Consider the following 23,632-nt stretch of genomic DNA (forward strand, 5'->3'; position numbering starts at 1 on the left):
GACGATTCTTACTTTAATATTTAATGCTAATTTTTTATCATTAAGAGTCCAATGTTTGGCCAATTTTCTATAGCATTATGAAATCTGGAAATGGTAAATTGTAAGTAAAGATATGCTAAAATATAAAGATATATTTAAAGACACTGGGGGAGAACAGATGGAGGAAATGTTCCTGTTAGTTCCTTTATTGGTTGGCTCTTGTTGTGTGTTTGTGTGTGTTTTAAACAACTGGATTACATCTCCCTTTTCATGATATATCCAAAGGCAATTCCCAGGATAAAAAGAAACATTTTATTGCAGTAATTTTATTCCTACTTAGGGGCTTTTAAATTTTTTTAGGATACATGGCAAAACCTTGAAAAGGATATGTGGTTGCCTAGTTTCAATTAAAGGCATTCACTGGATGGGTTAGTAGTACACATTCTTCAGGCTAGAAAAAGTATTTGGAGTACTGTACCTGCAAAATCAATAGTGAGAAAATCTGGACAATTATTTCTTGTAAGGACAAAACAAACAAACAAACAAATCCTCTATTATATTACTCTAAACTAGAACTATGAAAATAAAGAAGTTCAAGAGAGACATCTGCTGGAAAGCAATGCTCTGCACTTGGCAAAGGCCGAGCTACAACATAATCAACATCACTCCAATTGTCAAGATTGTTGTGATTTTTCAAGTTGTGATTGTACATGTATGTTTATGGATATTGTTAACTTGACTGGGCAATCTTATGAGGATGGATGGTATGCAAAAAAAATCAAATAAATGAAAATGGGAAAACCACTTGGCAACTGGCCATCTTGTAAACATTCAGCCAACTAGTTCTGTAAATAGGTTACTTAAATGACAAGTGCTCATTTTGATTGTTTGAGCTATGTCAACCCTATCAATGAGAGACCTCCAAAAGCTCTGGTCATTGATTGCAGTGCCTTCAACTTGGGGCTGAAGCTTCCTTTATTGAATCAATACTTCTGTAGTGCAGTCTTCCTCTTTTTCTACCGTCTTCTGCTATAACAAACATCTTTTTCCAGTGAGTCACATAATCTCATGAGAGCCTTAGCGTCGGACCTCATCACATTACTGATTTTCAGTTACCTAGGACAATTGCAGCACACTGAGAGGACGTAGTCTGCTGGATGCCAACAGATGACACACATCTACTTCTGGTGGGGCTCTGTCATTCCAGTGTGCTACAAGCATCCTAGAATGCTGAAAAGAGAATACAGGAGGCTTCTCATGTTCTCATAAAGTATAACAGGGCTAGTGGTGACTCTTCTCTTCGTGGGATGTGTAAGTTGGCAATGTGGGGCGCAGGGCGGCGGGTTCCTACACTGCCCACTGGATTCGCCATGATGAATGGTGAATCTCCCCACTATTGCCCGTAAATTGGACCTCAATGTGATAAGGTTCTTAGTCACATTGGTCTCTAATGAGAGTTCATGCCTGATTTGCTCTAGGACTCATTTCTCTTATTAGCAGTCCATGGTATCAGTAGAATTGTCCTCTAGCACTGCTTTTCAGCTGTACTCATTTTCTTCTTGTTGGCTTTCTTCATTATGAATTTTTCACAATCCTATTTATAATGCATCCACAGAGTGAAGAGGGCGCAGTCGGGAAGACAGCTCCATCGTGTCTCATCCACCATCAGTCGGGATGGAGCCCTGAAACTGATGGAAGGACAAGCAGCTATAGGGTCACAAGGGCTAGCAACCCGAACGACACTGCCACAAAATTTAATTGCTAAAATACCAAAGTCAAAATATTATCTGAATGTAAGTTATTTGGCTAGAAATTGAAAAGAATAGCACAGGGTCATATATTTGGGCATGAAGCCCAAAGGAGTGGATTGATGACAAATCGGGGTGTGAAATATTGTGGCCTGAATAATCCTGATTTTGGAATATATTTACATAGGAAGATCTCATAGATGTATTTCCAAGGTTCTCTTCCAAGATCCAGGACTTTATCACATGAGGCAGGCAAACCAGCATTGCAGTTGGACGATCACATTTGCTATGTGCTGGTTTGTCTCCAGCTCCCTCCCCTCGTGAATTATCCATCCCTGACTATTAATTAGTAAAACCCATAGTTATTAATAGGTAAAACCCGTCAAAAGCTCCCAATTTTGCAACATTCTCACCACACTACTTTGTGTGATGGGTCCCTTCCATTTTTCTGCCAATATGCCAGCAAAAAAATAATAATATGGGGGTGGGGGCAGGATTGCCCCTCTTCCTTCCCCCCCTTTCCCCCCAGCTATGCCCAAGGTGGCTTTTCCCCTTTTATTTTATAAATATTAGTATTCCTTTTCTGTTGTTTATGCTGAAATTGCATAACACCAATAACAATAACGACAATGACAACAACAACAACACAGTAGTGTGGGAAGATAAGGTCATGAGGTTATGCAGAAGTATGGATATGTGACCACAGAATTGTGAATTGTTGCAATTATGAAAAGAGTTGAGATTTTAAGGATGCTTAACATGATATGTAACAAAATAGCTGGTTCATGTGATGACATCTTTACCCTTAAGACTTATCTTACAGTTGAAAAACTGAAGTTGACACTGGTATGACTTGCCATTAAGCAGAGTTGTGATCCATTATGGTTATCAGTACAGAAGTGACAGAACGCACTATTAAATTGTTCATTGAGGGCACCCTCAAATGACAGTGAGCCAAACTCAGTCTCTAATTCCTTTTAGGTCAGTAATAATCGCCATAGGCCCCCCTTTGCACAATATTACATTTCTCAACGCAGTCAAAGTGAGCATGACAGTTGCTTTGCCCTTTTCTCAAGCCTTTTATTCAATGGCTTTATAATTTTTTCCCAACAGCTTTTTATCATAGAGGCATGACATGCTTGCAGGCAGCAACTGTAAAAGATTCTTTAAATAGCTGCTTTGTTAGCCACATATTTCATCTGACTCCCCAAAGGTTTCCCTTCTCCCTTTTAATCATAAATCACTTGAGCCTGGCATGTTTCCTTCAGCTAGATATCCAAATTATGATGTTAAATATTTTACAGATACAGATCTTCATTGATGTGGGATGCCACCTGCTGGTTCAACCTGTATAAAATTAGTCTCAAATATGAGAATCTGGCTGCCTGATAAGCAACCTGGGCTAAAGTCTTGCTGGTGAGTGCTCTTTAAATAGTACTTCTGGACAGCTGGTTTATGGCAATTCTTTAGAATTATTACACTGAATGAATACTTTTGTATGGTCCCAGTATTATGTTTTTTTACTGGGCACAGCAAGCCCTACAAGTTTGAATGTCTATCTCACATTAAAAACAACACAGAACATTGCCTGGCTATAGAAAACTAGCACATCAGAGAGAAAAGGCTTGCCTTGTTAATGAGGTGGAGTGCTCTTTATGACAAGTTTAAAAGTAAGGGTATATTAAAAATGGAAAATATCCTCTTTTGAAGTACAACCCATTGAAATCCATTTTGCCATTTGATGCTCTTATATGGGTAGACCAGATTCAAGTTTAATGGAGCTTATTCCCAATTAGTTTGCAGCCACTGCAAGTTTGTCCCAAGATGTGGAGGAATCCCCCAAGGAGAAGAGATACACAATCACATTCCATAATCACATTTTAGAGCCAGTTACCACCTGGCTGTGGCGCAGGCTGGTAAGCAGCAGCTGCAATAAATCACTCTGACCACGAGGTCATGAGTTCGAGGCCAGCCCGTGGCAGGGTGAGCACCCGTCAATTAAAAATAAAATATAGCCTCTGCTCGTTGCTGACCTAGCAACCCGAAAGATAGTTGCATCTATCAAGTAGGAAATAAGGTACCACTTATAAAGTGGGGAGGTAAATTTAACTAATTTACGACGTTGGAATGAGGAAGTGCCGTCACAGTGGATGATGAAGCAGCTGCTCCCCCCTGTGGCCAAAATTGAACATCCCCTCAGAAGAAGATTAAATTGCCTCTGCGTCTGTCTGTCTGTCTCTGTTCAATGTGTTTATGGGCATTGAATGTTTGCCTTATATGTACATAATGTGATCTGCCCTGAGTCCCCTTCGGGGTGAGAAGGGCGAAATATAAATACTGTAAGTAAATAAATAAATAAATTACAACATAGCCAGAACTTCCATCACAGTGTTGTTTCCAAGTTTTTTTGCAATGCTAAGGTGAGGATTTGAAACATGGAAAAGAAGACTGTTTGGGTAGGGAGGAGGAAATTGTTGTCCCAGTATTAAGGAATAGCTGGAGAACTTAGAGGAGAGTGGGAAACACAACCGTATTGTATGCTATAGGGGGCATGGAGCATGATGACTGCTCCCAACCATGTGGTCCCAATCTCCTTGTTATTGCTGGTGAGGTATAGCCATCCAATGGATGGGCAGCAGAGTGCTACATGCCATTCTTTGGCAGCTCCCGTGCCCCACTCCCCATTACCGGAGTAGCCTGGATGTGTAGTAGGTATATAAATTCATGCCTGTGGTTCACTTTGAGCCTTTGTTTCCCCCTCTGCCATGTGGGGATATGGTGGTATCATTTTGTTTTGATACAGCTTTGTGGAGTGGTTGGCATGAGTCTTGGATCCAGGTTTGTGTGACCAGTGTATTCCAGACATCGGAATGTAGAGAGGATCTTAGGAGGGACTTAGAGTATAGTTTGGAGTTGGTCTTGCTCAGCAGTGGACAGAAGCTTTCCACACTTCCCTGATGGCTGAGAGACCATGGGTGGGTTCAGCCCAATTGTAATAGCAGGTCATCTCTGGAAGATCTGGCACTAGTTCAACAATCAACAGATAGGTCAGCCAATTCCTGGATCTAGACCTATGCATGGCCCAACCCATGACTACAGATGTAACCAAATAAAGTTGTAGCCTTTTCTCTCTCCAAAGCACGTGTCTGCATAATTTGGTGGGTTTTACATGCCAAAAATATCTCACATCAGATCACACAAGAGAATTCCCAGGCTTAATTTCAAAAGTGAACAAAACTGTGCTCACGGCATGCTCCTGGTGAATGAATGGAATGAAATTCCGATCAGAAGAGTGGCATTGAAGACCTGACCAAAATTATTCCTTTCTGGCTTCTACCAGCAGAAACCTCAAAGGACACCAGTTCTTTTAAATAACAGAATGCTCATTTCTAGAATAAAAGACAACTCAATAACATTTGTGTCATCACAAGGACCAACTTTCTATACACAAAAATGCATTTTTTCATTTTATTTCTATACTTGTAGAATTTGAAGCTCAAAAACTACAACCAAGCTTCAAACTGATTATTAATAAAGAATGAGTCAAGAAAATAACCACAATAACCACAATTTACTCCAAATGCTCCAGGGGATTTTGTTTTTAAGTTCCATATGTCTGGTTTCACTATATATATTTAGAAAGGGAACACCAAACGCCATGAGAAAGGGCTTGGTTGTAATGTATGTGTAGATGTTGACATTTTTTTCAGCTCATAGTCTTTAATTGTAACATCTGTGCAACTAAAGCTTTTTCTTATTACAGCAAAGATTGGAATATAGATTCCTTTAATAATCTTAATTCCTTTTTTAAAAAAACCTTCCAAAGTGAATGCACAATTAAAGGCAGCATAATGTTTATTAATAATCAGGGAATTCATGGAGATGTCTTTATAGTAGTTGTTATTACAAGTTGCTATGGTAGATTAATTGCCTGATCCTCATTAAATCTTGGGATCTTCTTAAACTCCTCTTGTTTTTTGAAGAAAAGTTGGGCCAATATATGGTCTGCTGTGGCATGAAAATAGTCATCCATATCAAGAGTTTGCAACTGGAAAAAAAGAAGCTTTGAATTAGATGACCTAACAATGTTAGGTTAAAATATACATATTTGTTGATGGTACACGAACAAGTTCAGAATGCCATCTATATTGTGTCTTTTAAAGCTTCTTCCACCCATGACTCCTTTTTGTCTGACAGGTTTTTTTTTTCACAACCCCTTTTCTCCTAAGAAATTTTTACATGACCCTGGATTAGGTATATAAAGCAGGTGTAAAAATCAAGAATTTATTGACAATATATCAGCATTTGCAAGGCTTGCTAAACAGGCTGATTTTCCTTTTAATAAAGTAGACTGGAAGCATTTTCTGCAACTGTAAACACTGCAAGTTGTTGCTAACAAATTCATGTAATTGTCTAGATGATGTCCAGAAACATTTTACTGTTTCCAATTTTTCCACAATCCTAATATTGAGCAGAGAGGACCCCATTTGTGTTTGGGACCCACAGTTTAAGGGGCAGTGATCTTTGCAATATGTACAGGTTATGCATCTCTTATGTGAACTTTCAGAAACCAAAATATACTGAAATCCATACTTGTCCATGTGGCTGTCACCTTTGCTTCCTTATGATTCAATATACACAAAGTTTGTTTTATTCACAAAATTACGAAAAATATTGTGTACAAAATTACTTTCAGGCAATGTTTATACAAAACACAAATGGTATTTGGATTTGGGTGCCATTTCCAAATATGTCTTTATGCATATATGTGCAAATAGAAATTCTCCAAAATTTGATGTGTATGTATGGGGGGGGGGAACCTGAAAATTAAAACCAAGTCTAGTATGACATATTCAACCTGTACCATCACCAGCATGATTCACCCCTCCACATGCCACCTGGACAATGTGATGTATCCCCACAACCACCACTCTCTAAACCTGAAAGAATATGACTTGCCCAGCATCAGTCACTGGGATCCATGACTGAGCATGTATTCAAATCCTGGTCTCCCAAGTGTCCTAGTCCAATTCTCAAATCACTATACCACACCAGCTCTTGGTTCAGATTTCTCACCTGATTTCCAGTGCTGAATGCCAAAATGAACAGCAAGTCCTCATCACACGTACTCTTGATGTAGTGTTGTGTGCCAACTGGGAAAAATACAACATCTCCAACACCAATGGTGAAGTCAGTACTGAGCGAATGTGAAACAATAACACCTACCTGGAGAAAAGAGGCATTGAAAGAAAATAGGAAAACTGATTTTGTAATGATCCCCTGAAAATTCAGCTCTTTGACATATCAGCAAGACAAAATCAGAGGCTTAAATATCCAGGACATTTGGAATTTAAGGATTTCCGAGCAGTGTGTGCTTTTTATTAGTTCATTCTTTCTTTCATTCTTGCTGAAAATGGGATCACTTTGGTTCTCCTGATTTACAGCAAACAGCCCCATATGTGGGGGTTTCCCATCTGATTTCCTTCACAGTGCTTTCACCGCACAGGTTTTGAAAAGGCTCGCTCCCATCAAAGTTGTTTAAATGAACAGCTACCTTTCCACACCCACTGATGACATATCCCATCTCATTGGCATTGAAATGAAAATGAGGCTGGCGAAGACCAGTGCTATAGATCCGGAGTGTTCCCAACGTAAGTGTATCTTCCTTCTAAGAGCAAACATAACAACAAAATATGAGCAATTGGATTTATGTGAAAGCAACAGTTCATTGTGGCAGTGATCTACAAAACCTATATTGTCATTAGCTGCTGTATTTCCTGCTATAGTTTTTGTTCTTGTTTGTTTGTTTTTAAATAACTCCAAATTATGGAGTATTCAGTGGCAATTCCCAATATAAGAAGCAACATTTTATTCCTGCCCAAAGAGTAAGCCAAAGAGCCATGGGGGAGGCCACATATTATCTATAAGATTCCTACCTATTATTTATATACATTGTTGGTGTTTTGATATATTTAAAAATATCAACTTCATATTTTGCATCAGTTTTTAATATTAAACACCCCACCCTACTATTTGATAAGGGATTCTGTTGTTTGATCTAGTCTGGTCAACCATAGAAAAAAAACCTAGATGTCACACCTATACACTTACCGAATGGAGAAACTCGCTGTAAATTCTTTCATTGGGTTTCAAGCCTTTTCCATCTTTCACATATCGAGCCCACTGAATTATTCCACCAGGAAAACGAAACTCAGTTGACCCTAAATTGAGCACCAAACAGCAGCCTCAGAAAGCAGGAAAATTAGCAATACAATATTTATTAGCTCAAATTGTTTACTAAGTGATCCCTGCAGATTGAGCAGAGATCATAAATGTGTATAGAGCACTCTGAATGTCTAAGATTCAACTTCAACTTATTACACTCCAGATGGAAGAAGGGAAGACCCTTGGCTGATGAGTAATACTGAGATAGATGGACCAATGGTATGAACGTAGTAAGCCTTTGTCTTTTACTAGCTAGCTTGGTGTAGTGTTTTACACATTGGACTAAGATTATGATGACTATGGTTTAATTCTTCACATGGTCATGGATGGCCTTGGGCAAGTAACATACTCTCAGCTCAGATAGCCCCATGATAGGGTTACCATATGGCAGAAATAACTTGAAGGCACACATCAAGTGTTAATAGCAAGAACTGATTAGGCAATGCTGAAAAACATAATTGTGAATATATTTAATATATGCTGCTTCAGAGTGGTGGAATCATCTTCTCTGGAGGTTTTAAAACAGAGGCTGAATGACCATCTGTTGGGAGTATTTTAACTGTGTATTCCCACATGGCAGAATGGGTTTGGACTGGATGGCCCCTGGGATCTCTTTTGACTGTATGGTTCTTTTTAAACTTTCTTTCTTTAGAAACAAGCAAGATGACATGTAATAGATTCCATTACTCATTTCGGACATTCCTTAGCTTTATCGGTTTCCTGTGGTAAAATCACCACTTCCTTACTATTTCATAACTTTGGGAAGATGTCCCCCTTACTGATTCCAAAGACTGTATGACCTTATTTGGTCCCTGAGCTGAAATGAACCTCAGGCACAAAAGTCAATGAGAATGACATCCCAGTTTGGTCTGCAGTACCTTTGAGGTCAAAAAAGTACCTCCACACCAGATTGTCTGTGGATTGGTTATAGTGAGGGCTCTGAACAAGCTCTGCTAAGTTGGGTGGAAGGTTGATAGCCTGGTCTTCTGCTTGTTTCTGGAACGTCCTGATGAAGTCCACTCCACCTTGGGGCTTGAAAGAGCACAATAAATCTTGCATTTAATGAATTAAACTGTGAATAAAAATGGCTTCAGCTATCCAAATACAAATTAGACTTATAAGAGAGTGGAATAGGAAGAACCAAATGCCAAGGCCAAATTAAAAATGTAGAAGGTTACTTTTAAAAGGTTCTCATGCGAACCAATATGAGAAAACCTATCGTCAGTTTTTCTTAAAGGCTTCTAGGAATCATTTCCTATACTACACACAAGGAAATATGGGTTTGAGAATAGGTGTACACCTAATAAGGAGCTGCCTGATGAGCACATGCTCATTATGAAAATTTCAACATTTGTAAATTTAAATGATGATGATGATAATGCAGCAATACTCCAGTTAAAAAATAGATGTGTTTGGTAGCAGATAATTGGGAAAGATTCATACACCAAAAATAAATAAATAAAGGAGAACATTTCAACCTGTTTCAATAAACAGCAAATTCTAATTATCAACAAAATAAAATAGCCAGCCCAGGTAAGCCTCACATAAGGAAATAAAAACTTTTTGAACCCCCAAGAGGCCAAATAAAGGTTTATTCAAAAATAAAACAGGAGCTTTTCTGTCAAATGCTTTGTTAACAGAAATTTCTGTAATGTGGGAAATATTTTTTACAGACCTTTAATGACCTTGCTGCTATGTCTTCAGGTGTTAAGAAAAATGTATCATCCATATCCAGAGTCTGTAGTTCATCATGTGTTGTAAAAAACAGTAAGAATAAGCACTCTTCTGTTCCAACATTCTTGAGCCAGTGCAGTGTGTTGCGGGGAAAGAAAATGATCTGGCCGGCAGTAACATTGTATGTGGTAACAATACTTCCACCAGCATCAACCACACCTATCCAAGCAGTGCCCTTAGAGACACAGGTAGAGAAAGAAGTAGCATTCTCATGTCAAAGCTAATTATATTTATTGTCATTCATACAACACAGTTTTGTTTAAAATGTCCCCGACACAAGATTCCCTATCAATAACAGTTCTTTATTAATGGGTTAATCATATGTTGCTGAACCTACTTGTAGAATCTACAAGACAAAATAATGTGCTTCATGGATTCTGTTTCCTTGTTATTTCAGGAACCTAATCTTGCTATGTAAGATACACCAGCAGGGCCGTAGCCAGAAAAAAAATTTCGGGAGGGGTTTTGAAAATTTCGGGGGGGGGGTTGAACCCCTAGCACATACCCCTCCTCGCTACAAACCTGTCAATATCTGCTTGAGCATGGGGATTTGGTTAACCAGTTAAAATTCATGAGTAAACGAGATTTTTTTTATAACTTGAAAAATTTCGGGGGGGGGGGGTTAACCTCTAAACCCCCCCCCCCTCGCTACAGGCCTGTACACCAGTAAATCTATCTTGGAGCATTTCAAAGGGGAAAACATTAAATCTGGCCTTTGTAAAAGTCTACAATAAATAACAGAAGTTGAATTATACAAATACTCAGTTAGGTCAAAGGCCTAGTATATTTTGTGCTCAATGAATTCAGTGAGCAAATGAATATGAATGATCTGGAAGATCATAGAAAGCAATATCCCATGGTCTTTGTTTTATTGATTTGAGAGCAGTGTCATGGCCCTGCTCTCAGATGTAAAAGGAGGCATCATGGCAGTTAAATTGAAGTAGCCTTTTGACAGACAAACTTTGATTAATGGCTTATATAACCGTTCTGAGAGACATATAGAGGTAAATCTGGCTCCAATTTTGTTTGACCAAAATTGTATTGTGGCCAGCCAAACCCTTGTCAATAGAAGGCATCCCCCTGTTTCTAAACAATAGAACTGTATAACTAACTCGTCTGAAAATTTGGGGGAGAACCTGTAAAAATTTAGCTTGAAGATTATCTGACTCTGTTGTTCCTTTTCCCGATCCAAACTGTAGAAGCATGCAGCAAGTGTGAAATTGTCTTAGAATTAAAGACTTTAACAGCAGGTGGTATATATTGGCTCTCTTTGCTATAAAATAATTCAAATTTGCAGACTGTCAAACTTCTGCTTTCTGATAGGTTTGTGAATAGTTCATAGCAATGGAATATCAGCCCTAGGTATTGAAAATGCCTGACTTGTTCCAGAGCATGACCATTTCATGTCCATCTGCACTGACAATATTTCTCTTCAAAACCATAACTTTAGATTTCATTTTGTAGATTATTTTGTAAAATAATAAGTCAAGAATTTCCTTAGGAGTTAGGTTAGCCCAGGTATGGAATGTAAAAGAATGACTGTCTCATTGGCATAGAGTGGAGTGGAAATTTTCTTGTCTTTACATTTGGGCAAATGACGATTGAGCTCCATTAAAGCATCTTCAAGATCATTTACAAATCGATTAAATAAAGTTTGTAGCTTTGTCTAATCCTTGTGCATAGGTATTTCCCTAGAAATCTGCTTCTAAATTTCACATCTGATTTGTAGCTGGATCTTACTAAATAAAGCCTTAATAAGACAGAAAAGGCTTTTACCAGTCAAAACATTGTCTAACTGAAATGCTTTAGTTCCATAAAAGCAAACAAAAACCCAACTTGTCTTGCAAAGGTCTAGAATATTTTCCAGCAAGGTGAGAGGTGACTAAACAATTATCAAAAGCTGAATAATTATCTCTAAATCCACAGTAAGAATGTTATTAGAATTCAAAAAGGAAGTCAGTCTGTCGAATAGAGAAGGAACATATAACTTTCCCATTATTGATAACAGATATATATATATATATCTGTAATTCCCTGGATGAGTGGCTTGATCTTTCTTGCAGATTGCAACACAACTGTTTACTCACAACTAGCAGGGGTTTTGCCAGAATTATTAATCTTGATTAAAAAGAGAAGTCAGCAATGGCACCCACCAATGTTTATTAGTTTTAATAAGTTCAGTAGGGATACTTGGAGCCTTTCCACTTTAAACTGCAAAATCAGAAACTTCTTCCACAGATACTGGATTCTATACAGGTCTAGCAGAGTATGTCTTATTAAGGTCTGGTTTAAGACTATTAATTTCTGTAAAAATTGATTTTAAATGATCCTTCCAAACCTGATCTTGAATAACACAACTTAGGGCTTGAGATCAAGAGCATAAAGCTCCTGAGAGAAGCTGCCAAAACATTTTTGCATCGTTATTAAGTGAGGCGTTCAGCAACAGCAACCATGAATTAAGTTCATGCTGATGCTTTTTACGGGCCAGTGGGGTTTTATATTCCATTTTCAACTGAAAAAAGTAGAAGGAAGATGGCATGACCTCTATATTCTATATAAAATAGAAGAGGCTCTTCAGACTTTTTTCTTCAATTGGCACTTCTTGTCAAGCCAAATAGTTTCTATGAAATTGGGAGAGTCTGCACCAGAGCGAGAAGGAATGTTGGAACCCAGATGGCATTTTCAAAACGTGTTTCCCCATCTCCAGCTGTTTAATCATTATTTCTGCACAAGAGTGGGTGCTATCCCTTTTAAGCATGTTGATCATTACTACCTGCCATAAATAAGTATTTTTTTTTAAAAAAATAAGATATAGAACTAACCAAAGTTGTACCTTTAAGAGATAGCCCTGCTCATTGGCATTGAAATGCCAGTGTGGAGCCCGCAGCCCTTGGCTCTTGATCCGTAATGTTCCAAAGGTCATCTGGGAGCGCTGAGCATTGATGCTTCTTCCAAATGCCATCTCTTCCTCATTCTGGTATTCTTTGGCATTTTTCCTAAATCTAGCCCACTGAATAGTACCACCTGGGAATTCATGTTTCTGGAAAAGCCATAGAAGCACAAAAGTATTTGCCATAACTTAATAACAGTAAGTATAGATGTTTTAAAATGTGAAATAATTCTTTGTGGCCCATAGATCCCGATCCTGAACTTTTGATTTTAAGAATAAACAAACAAACCCAGTCTTTTGCCATCTTTATTAACTGCTGATCAAAATTTCTTTGTTAATGCCGTCCATCTCTTTGAGAATATTGAACATGAGTTTGGTGATAGGCAAGAACATTTCAGGATAAATGGTAAAGTAAAATGAAAGCATGAATCACAGCCCAACGGAAGCATGTTATTATATAAGCATTTAATATGCCTATTTTCAGTTACTTAAAAACGCCAAGGAGGATGGTGCACATGAACAGATACTATACAATTAAAACATAGACCTCCCTCATCAAACAAAACTGATCTTGAGGAAATTCTCAATGGAGCTATGCCTTCCAAGTGCTGCTGGGGTTTCGGAGGATTGTAGTACAGAGGGAAAGGGTTAATCTAGGGGTGTCAAATTCATTTTCATCGAGGGTCACATCAGTCTTATGATTGCCTTCAAAGGGCTGTTTGTAATTGTGTTTGTTGTTGTTTATTCGTTCAGTCGCTTCCGACTCTTCGTGACCTCATGGACCAGCCCATGTCAGAGCTCTGTGTCAGCCATCGCCACCCTCAGCAATTTCAAGGTCAAGCTAATTCAAGGTAATTGTAAGACTGTATAAATGTAACTACCCTGTTTTCCCGAAAATAAGACCTAGCAGAGGTTTTGCTGAATTGCTAAATATAAGGCCTCCCCCGAAAGTAAGACCTTGCAAAGGTTTTGTCTGGAAGCATGCCTGCCAGACAGAACACCAGAGCATGCAGGATAGGTAAATGTACATACGAGTTGTACATGGAAATAATGGTAATAACAAGAAATTCTTGACAGGAGTCAAAGTTTGTCTGGTTTGGTTATGTTGGTTTGTGATGAAAACTACTGTACAGTATATAATAAATGTTCAATTTTTTTGTTCAACAATAAATGTGAATTCTTCTTCATGGAAAAATAAGACATCCCCTGAAAATATGACCTAGTACATCTTTGGGAGCAAAAAATAATATAAGACACTGTCTTATTTTCGGGGAAACACAGTATGTTGTCTTGGAACTGAAAGCCTTGTGAGCTACATAAAATGATGTGGCAGGACAGATTTGGCCCATAGGCTTTGTGTTTGACACGTGTGAGTTAATCACTTGCCCAGAGGACCATGGTTCCAATCATCAATCAGGCCTCTTTCAGCTGATAGATAAATAATAGCTTAAAACGCGTGTCAAATGTTTATATGATAGAACAAGATGGAAGAAGTGTAACCAGGTAGTTTGAAGTCATTGATGGTCTCAAGGGAGCGGTGAATCATGATATTATATAAGTATTACAGGTAAGGAGATTCCACCTGAATATTAGGAAGAACTTCCTAACTGTGAGAGCTGTTCAGCAGTGGAACTCTCTGCTACAGAGTGTGGTGGAGGCTCCTTTCTTGGAGGCTTTTAAACAGAGGCTGGATGGCCACCTGTCGGGGGTGCTTTGAATGCGATTTTCCTGCTTCTTGGCAGGGGGTTGGGCTGGATGGCCCAACCTCCTCTTCCAGCTCTATGAGTCTATGATTTAATATGCCTATTTTAATGATTAAAAATACGAGAGGAGATTGTGGACATAATCAGATATTACTGTATGCAATTAAGACATAGACTCCCTCAAACAAAACTGATGTTGGGGAAATACTCAATGGAACTATGTTTTCTAAGATCAACATCAGTGGTGCTGTAGGAGGAGGAGGTTTTTGTAGGACTGTAGTTCAGAGGTAAAGGATTAATCACTCTCCCAAAATACCATGGTTCCAACCCTCAATCAGCTGATAAGCAAGGAATTGGTTAAAATATGTGTTAAATGTTTATGTGTTAATGTGACTCCTAGAACAAGAAGGAAGAAATGGAACTAGAAATGTTGGAGTCGTCTATGGTCCCGAGACAGACTGCTTACAATAGGGTGAACCCTTTCTCTCCATCATGTTCGTCACCTGGCAAGCTACTGGAGAAAGGAGAGATTGCTCTAGAATGGTGGTTCTCAGCCTGTGGGTTCCCAGATGTTTTGGCCTTCAACTCCCAGAAATCCTAACAGCTGGTAAATTGGTTGGGATTTCTGGGAGTTGTAGGCCAAAACACCTGGGGACCCACAGATTGAGAACAACTGCTCTAGAAGAAGCCTGATGTTATTATTTATGAGCCAAGGATTGAAATTTTACCAAAGAACAGATTTGATCACAAATATGCACACACTGTTCATGGCTTGCAATCTCTTGTTATAAATCCTAAAACAAGTTATGGTCTAGGAAGCACAGTAATAAGACCTCAAGATCAAGGTAAAGTACAGAAAGGTTTACCATGAGATTACAAGCAGAAAAACTACCAATGCCTTACAACTGTGGAATGGCTTATGGAAGTGATACAATAGCTTCAGCATAAATGCAGCTGAATTCCACACTTACATTGTGACAAAACTAGGAATAACTTACATTGTGACAAAACTAGGAATATCCATATGCTAAGTAACAATTGCAAACAGCACATATTGAAGTGCCTCATACTGGTCCAAGTTTGTATAAAGTGAACCTTTATTTTCTTATACAATAGATGCAAAATAAAAAGGCAAGGCCCTTAAACACTGGGCAAATCAAGTATTGAGAAATAGTTACATTTCTACCTTAGACTTGGTGAGATGATGGAGAAACTGGAATTTTGGGTCCACATGGTATGGAGATGTTCTTGGAGTTCCCTGGCCAACAGTTCCGCTATTTCCTTCATTTGTTTTAGATCTTGATTCAGCTTTAAAGCCCGTGTTGCTGGCACAAACCAGGGACACAATCAGTACTCCCACCAGTGTGGTGATAGTACAGGCCAAGAGGCAAAGCAGAAAAATATTGAGCATGGACCAGTGGCTCTTCTTCTCCACCAACAAAGAAACAAACAAACGAGGGAATTAGTAGTCCAATCTACAGAACTGGCAAAGAAAACAATACTGATAGAGCTCTGAGATACTAGAATACTAGAATCATAGAGTAATAGAGTTGGAAGAGACCACATGGGTTATCCAATCCAACCTCCTGCCATGCAGAAAATACACAAAGTACCCTTGTCAGATGGCCATCCGGCCTGTTAAAAAGTTTCCAAGGAAGGCGCTTCCATCACATTCCAAGGCAGAGAGGTCCACTGTTGACGAGCTCTTAACAGTCAGGAAGTTCTTCCTAATGTTCAGGTGGAATCTCTTTTATTGTAATTTGAACCCATTTCTTAGTTTCAAGGGCAGCAGAAAACAAGCCTGCTCCCTCTTCCTTGAGTTTTTTTTTTAAACACATTTTGTCAAACTTTAAAAACATTCCCTGAAATCAGTAGATGCATAACTATTTCTGAAAGTTGGGGGGAATGATCCCCTGTTATCTTGTGTCATTGTATAGAAAATTTAAGGGGATAGCTCTTGTTGGGATTTTAAAAAATGTTTATAAAAACTTTAAAAAATTCCCCAAAAATCCGTGGATAAGTGAAACATTCTGAAACTTGATAGGCTAAATGTGTTCTACCAATGTAGCAAGTTTCACCCCAGTAGCTGTAAAATTGAGGGAGAAAGGAGCCTCTGAAGTTTCCCCAATTATAGTAATTATGTGCAATTACTATAACGAAAAAGTAATGAAATTTCATTACTCTTGTTATAGTAACAAAATTTTCACTAACAATGCTTTAGAAACACTCTAGAAATGAAACACCAGCAACCCCTAATTTGGAATGACGTTTGAAACATTTTTTAAATTGATCACACATACTTACTGTGCAGGTATTTGAACTCTGGTTTCCAAAAGTCCTAGTCCAACATCATTTATTAAATATTGTAAGTGGGGTTTCCAGGTATTGTTATTGTGTGCTTTCATGTTATTTCCAACTCACGATGATCCTATCGCAGAGTTTTTTTTAGCAAGATTTGTTCAGAGATTTGCTTTGTTTTCTTCTGAGACTTGGCAAGGGTTAGTTCCCATGCACAACTAAGGATCTGAAATAAATTTCTCAGAATTGTAGTCCAGTGCTCAAACTACTACATCAGGCAGGCTCTCCAAGTATGTACATTAGGTGGAAATAGAATGGTTGACCCCTTCACTTTGTGATCTAACAAGAACCTATCAACTTCAAAACTAGTGGTTGACATAGCATTTGAGCCAAAGAATGTGATGGTGTCAGTCGTGTGTGTGAGACAAACATAAAGGAAACAAGGGAATTGCCATCTTCAAATGCATACACATTTACAGAACGTATCACAGGGCCAGGGAATTAGAACTGGGGACAGGAGTGATACATGACATAAAGTTTCATTTTCTGCATTCCAGACATATTTTAGGAAGGGGTGCAAAAAGCATTTCCACCTAAAAACATTTTTAAAAACCACTATGAGAATTGGTAAACGTTATTAAAATTGTAGTTGTAAGCACCAGGTAATTTTTACCTTGCAAGTCTTTCCATGCTAAAAAATAGTGTGGATTTATTCTTTTGGGGAAAAGGAATTTTGGAGAAAGTCTGTTGATTTTGTTCTGTTCGTCCATGCAAAAGTTCCTCTTTGGTCTGTGCTTCTTGGTTTTGACATCGAGCACTCTTGCTTAACTTTTAGCCTAACCAAACTTTCCAAATCTATGTGGGGAATTGCTTGAGCAAGTAGATAATTGGATATTTGTCGGTTCAAAATTGCGGAATTTGCTGGCATAGAGATCATAGGTGGCTCTGGATACATAATCTGGTGCCTTGATGGGATGCAAAGTTTTACACACTTGTTTCACTTTCATTGCCCATTACCATGTTATCTAACAATGATTAATGCTTGTTTGGAGCCAGTGTATATTGATTAAATGCTGAACTACAGCTCTGGAGATGATAGTTCAAATTTCTGGTAGACCATAGAATCCAATTTGAGCAAGTAACTTTTTCTTAGCCTCAGAAAAAGGCAATGGTTTAACCCCTCTGAACAGTCTTTCTAAGAAAAACCCAAGATAGGTCAAAAATTATTTGAAGTCACACATTTGTTAGTTATATTTATATCTTGACTTTCCTCAATTAGTTCAAGGTAGCACACACAGCTGTCTTCCTTCCCACTTTATAGAATCATAGAATAGTAAAGTTGGAAGAGACCTCATGGGCCATCCAGTCCAACCCCCTGCCAAGAAGCAGGAAATCGCATTCAAATCCTCAGAACAATCCTGTGAGATTAGAGAAAGTGAGCAGCAGCGGGAAGGAAGGAAGGGAAAACAAGACAGACAGAATGAGACAGGAGAGGCAGCCTTGATTCCTCCAAACATTAAGATTAAACACAACCTGAGCTAATATCAGAAACATAAAAGGAGCACTCAGGATATGGGCATAACCAGGCATATGTTCCATTCACACTCCAAAAACATCTTGTTTCCATCATCTCTCTCATTTGGAGCCCCCAGTGGCACAATGAGTTAAATCCTTGTGCCGGCAGGACTGCTGACTGAAAGGTCGGTAGTTTGAATCCAGGGAACGGGGTAAGCTCGCATCTGTAAGCTCTAGCTCTAGCTCCCATGCAGGGACATGAGAGAAGCCTCCCACTGAATGGTAAAGCATCGAATATCCGGACGTCCCCTGGGCAATGTCCTTGCAGATGGCCAATTCTCTCACACCAGAAGTAACTTGCAGTTTCTCAAGTTGCTCCTGACATGAAAAAAAATCTCTCTCATATGAAAAAAGCTACACCAATTCACACAATGAGAAAAATTCAAACAGTTGGTTATTTTGCTTATTCTTTCACTTCCTGCTTCTTACAAACCTGGGTGTTTCATGAATTATAACTAGTTGAGACATGTGTTGCATCCACCTGGAATGCTGGAAATGGCTCTGGCAATTTATAATGTATCCTACATATCCTTATGGTATGAATATCAATAACTGAAATACAATTACTTAAATTGTATATTTATTTTCCTCTCAGGGTTGCACACTTGCCATATTCTTTTACTGTATCTACTTCACTCTTTTGTATATCAGCTGTTGGTATGAAGCAGATTTCAACCAAGTAATAGAGAAAAAAATGTCTCTATCACAAAACTTTTATGCTTCAGCATTTAGTCTTACAGATAATTGTAGCAGAGTGCTGACCTAAAATTGGAAAGCTGCAGTTCAAATTCCTATTCAGCCATTAAACCCATTGGGTAACCTTGGTTTAGTCAATATTTCATTTTATTCTTGTAAAGCTTAATAATAACAAGAACAAAACTTTATTTATAACCCCCCTCCCCAAGAGGACTCAAGACTTTTCACTCCCTAAATCAGGGGTCCCCAAACTAAGGCCCGGGGGCCGGATGCGGCCCATTGAAGCTATTTATCCGGCCCCCACAGCACAAGGGCAGAAGTGGGTTGGACTAAATGACCCAAGGGGTCTCTTCTTCTCTTACAACCATTATTATTATTATTATTATTATTATTATTATTAACATTGAGGCTGGGTAGCCATCTGTCAGGGGTGCTTTGCTTGTGCTTTTGGTGCACAGAGGCAGAAGGGGATTGGACTCAATGGCCCAAAGGGTCTCTTCCAACCCTCTTTGATATTATTGTTGTTGTTGTTGTTGCTATTTATTATTATTATTATTATTATTATTATTATTATTATTATTATTATTATTATTATTATTATTATTATTATTATTGCTTGGTGGCCAACTATAGTCCGGCCCTCCACCGGTCTGAAGGATCGTGAACTGGCCCCCTGTTTTAAAAGTTTGGGGACCCCTGCCCTAAATCTTTATAGAAGCAAGATGAAATATAAATATAATAAAGAATAATAAAGAATAGAAAAAAACAAAATTGGGATCCTGTTGGGTGGTAAACTTCACGTAGAATTGATTATGTAAAACATTTCCTTGGCCTTTGTAAGCCGCATCAAGTCCTTCGGGAGATGCTAGCGGGGTACAAATAAAGTTTAATAATAATAATAATAATAATAATAATAATAATAATAATAATAATAATAATTTCAGGAGCCCTTCCACACTACACAATTGTATTTATTTTTTATATATATATATATATAAAATAAATACAATTGTGTAGTGTGGAAGGGCTCCTGAAATGTTTTATATAATCAATTCTACGTGAAATTTACCACCCAACAGGATCCCAATTCTATATATATATATATGTGTGTGTGTGTGTGTGTGTGTGTAGTGTGGAAGGGCTCCTGAAATGTTTTATATAATCAATTCTACGTAACACAATTTTATTTTAACTGCTATTCCTGTGAAATCCTGGGATTTTGTTAGGCATCAGATCTCTCTTCCCGTCCTAAACTGCAAATCCCAGGAGGCCATAGGATGGAACCATGTCAGTTAAAGTGGAAGCACGATGCTATGATTGTGAAATTTGAATGAGCCCCATGTTATGGATCCAAGTTACTTTCCTCCTTATCAAGTTCTCCCCATTTGAAAAAATAATCAAATCAGTCTAATTATAATTAAAGCAACTGTTTATTCTTTAATTCTTCAATAGTTTTATATACAGTAGAGTCTCACTTATCCAAGCCTCGCTTATCCAAGCTTCTGGATTATCCAAGCCATTTTTGCAGTCAATGTTTTCAATATATCGTGATATTTTGGTGCTAAATTCGTAAATACAGTAATTACAACATAACATTACTGCGTATTGAACTACCTTTTCTGTCAAATTTGTTGTATAACATGTTTTGGTGCTTAATTTGTAAAATCATAACCTAATTTGATGTTTAATAGGCTTTTCCTTAATGCCTCCTTATTATCCAAGATATTCACTTATCCAAGCTTCTGCCGGCCTGTTTAGCTTGGATAAGTGAGACTCTACTGTATATCTTTCTTGGTTTAGAAACATGTTTATGAGCAGATATTACGTTTTAGGAGGTGAAGTTAAATACAGATTTGCTCAGTTAGTACTTACATGCTCAGATACATCCAGAAGCTTCTCAAAATTTGTTAACTTCTCTGCATAGTCTGTAAAATATATTTTTCCTAGACAGGGTGCTGCTTACTGTCCGAACATGTCTCCCGCTACGACCCACCTCAAAGCTTAAGATCATCAGATGAGGCCCTGCTCGCGGTCCCGTCAGCCTCACAGGTGCGGCTGGCGGGGACAAGAGACAGGGCCTTTTCAGTAGTGGCTCCCCACCTATGGAACGCCCTCCCCAGTGAAGTCAGGCAGGCCCCCTCCCTCCTATCCTTCCATAGGAAGGTTAAAACTTGGTTGTGGGGCCAGGCTTTCGAGTAAGAATCAGCAGCATTAATTACTATTATGTATGCTGGAATTCAATCGACAGACCTAGTTTTTGGAACTTGAACACGCCCATTTGTATTTTAGAATGTGTTTATGAATGTTGATGTAAGCTAATTTTTTAAATTTGATTTATAGTGTATTGTACAATTTTTATATGTGTGTTTTATTGTAAGCTGCCCTGAGTCAGTCGGGTGAGAAGGGCGGGATATAATGTTGTAATAAATAAATAAATAATAAATACTGCATTGAAACAGCTTTGTAGTTATTTCACAAATACAACTTACCGGGTGTTCTTCTTTTGTCCTCTCTGTTTTGGCTGAGGAACCTGGTATTCTCTCTTCCTGGAGTTCAAATCCGGAGTTATCCATCATACAAACCAACAATGAAATCCAAGGCTATGTTGAATTTGTGCCCAGTACCACCCAACAACTGAAGGAAGCCACTGGTTATCTTAGAATAAATGCACAGCAGTAGACAGCTACTTTAAATTGTGGGTTGGAAAACGATGCAATCCAGGATATCCCCTTTCTTAATCAAAACTGTTTCTTTATCAGGAAGGATCTCAAGATGACTTATCTACTTCTTAATTCAGGATGCTTTTTCTCAGTTGACTGATCCACAATTTCTAAACAACCACATGGAAAACTACTTTAACTTCCAGTTAGTAAGGATTATCTACTAAAATATATCATTCAGTCAACTCAAAGCCCTGAAATGCCTACTAATGAGACCTTGGAATAAGATATTAATTCCCTTTAAAATCCAGTTATCAATCTCATATATATTTGCCTGTGTTCTAAAGGAATCAGCATCAAATGTTAGACTATGATGCTGAAGACCAAGGTTCAATTCCCTGCTCAGCCATGGAAACCCACTGGGTAACCTTGCATCACACCCTCTCAGCCCCAGAAAACCCTGGGATACGATTGCCTTAGGGCTGCCATAAGTCAGGAACAACTTGACACACAACTTGGCACACAACACCTATGTTCTGACGTTTTAAGGTGCCATGCCCATAAAATAAAGGTAAGGAGTGTCAAATCACAGGCAATTCTTCGTGGCCAAGTATGATTGCCTTCCAAGTATAGGATCTTGAAGGTCTGTCTGTAGGTGACTGTAGAGACCTAGTTTTGATCTGCATGTCCTTTCACATTGATTTCTACATGGAAGGCGGTCCTGAGAAGGGTTGGCTTGATGTACTTTTCTTTGACACGTTTCTCCCCTTCGCCCTCCATTCATGCCTCTTCAAATTTCACAGCACTGTTGGTAACAGCTGACTTCCAGTTAGAACACTCAAGGGCCAGGGCTTCCCAGTTCTTGGTGTCTATACCAGTTTTTAAGATTAGCTGTAACCCTATCTTTAAATCTCTTTTCCTGTCCACCAACATTCCATTTTCTGTTCTTGAGTTGAGAATATAGTAACTGCTTTGGTAGATGGTGATTGGGCATTCAGACATGGCCAGTCCGATGAAGTTGATGGCGAAGGATCATCGCTTCAGTGCTGGTCTTTGCTTCTTCCAGAATGCTAACATTTGTCTGCCTGTCTTCCCAAGAGATTTGCAGGATTTTTCGGGGGCAACACTGATGGGATTGTTTCAGAAGTTGAGTGTGATGCCTGTATATGTTCCACATTTTATAGGCGTATAACTGAATTGGAAGGACAATAGCTTTATAAACAAGCATTGGTACCTACGAATGTCCCGATCCTCAAACACTCTCTGCATCTTTCGGAAAAATGCTGCACTCGCAGAGCTCAGGAGGTGTTGTATTTCAGTGTCGAATTTGATGTTGCTGATGAATTCGTCATTTGAAGATTCACCAAATCTCTTGTGCTTTTTGCTTAGAATAGAACTTTACTTCACAATCTTCTTCTCTGAACACCTTTGTTTATGAGAAGGATTTTGTTTGGTGAAATCCATTCACTGTATATTTTCAGGGCTGGATTTAAAACTTTGATATAGAGGTTGAGCCATCTCTCTGTTCATTAAGTATTGTTTGAGTTTACTCAGACTACCTCTGCATATGTGATGGAAGAATGCGCTATCATCTGCTAAACTGCAGATTTATTACATCATTAAACAACAATTCTCTATTTAGGAAGAAAACGGGAAAAGGGAAAATGGATAAAGCACCACACGATCAACATTTTAGATAAGGATACTTTTCAAAAGCCATCTATTCATTTAGGAATTAGTCAGGCCTTCATATGAGTTGAGGTTAGGGACAAAAGTGAAAAAACCGCAAATTAAAAAAACTGTTTAATAAAAGAGAACACCTCTGCAGGAATTTCTAGGTCCTCTAGCACAACTCTATGGTCAACCTTCAGTTGACATGAACCATAGACTTGCACTGGAAGACCAAGACATTCTTAGAGAGGTGTTCTCTTTAGGAATTGCCAGTTCTACTAGCAACCAACCTGTGGGGTTTGGAAGTTTAAGAAGACACCAGGTTGGCAGACAGTTTGTATTACTTTCTTGCAAGCTGCTTCTACATTTCAATGTCAGCTTCTAGTTTAGGAAAGACAACACACTTTTGCAGTCCCTTTTTACATCAAAAGCCAATCATAGATTCATTGAAAC

General features: G+C 38.5%; 1 protein-coding gene across 1 annotated transcript; it reads right to left on the reverse strand.

Annotated features, from left to right (window-relative positions):
* Positions 1-5,559: 5,559 nt before the first annotated feature.
* dynap (dynactin associated protein) lies at positions 5,560-23,320 on the reverse strand. The gene is made up of 10 exons (XM_062972546.1): positions 21,338-23,320; positions 18,568-18,570; positions 15,466-15,708; positions 12,520-12,726; positions 9,628-9,861; positions 8,831-8,984; positions 7,839-7,948; positions 7,282-7,395; positions 6,804-6,953; positions 5,560-5,775 (listed from the first exon to the last, which is right to left on the reverse strand). Exons 1-10 carry the CDS (start codon positions 21,422-21,424, stop codon positions 5,641-5,643), a joined length of 1,437 nt encoding a protein of 478 aa, XP_062828616.1. The 5' UTR covers positions 21,425-23,320; the 3' UTR covers positions 5,560-5,640.
* Positions 23,321-23,632: the final 312 nt, after the last annotated feature.

Source organism: Anolis carolinensis, chromosome 2, assembly GCF_035594765.1.
Source record: "Anolis carolinensis isolate JA03-04 chromosome 2, rAnoCar3.1.pri, whole genome shotgun sequence".
Lineage (NCBI taxonomy): Eukaryota > Metazoa > Chordata > Lepidosauria > Squamata > Dactyloidae > Anolis > Anolis carolinensis.

What these genes read in the sequence shown, in the direction of transcription:
- dynap (XM_062972546.1), bottom strand. Translation starts at nt 21,424, where the DNA reads ATGATGGATAACTCCGGATTTGAACTCCAGGAAGAGAGAATACCAGGT. An exon ending in AGCAGGGCTATCTCTTAAAG is followed by an intron (nt 9,862 to 12,519) that starts GTACAACTTTGG and finishes TGTGTCTCTAAG; the next exon opens with GGCACTGCTTGGATAGGTGT. An exon ending in ACAGCGAGTTTCTCCATTCG is followed by an intron (nt 7,396 to 7,838) that starts GTAAGTGTATAG and finishes GTTTGCTCTTAG; the next exon opens with AAGGAAGATACACTTACGTT.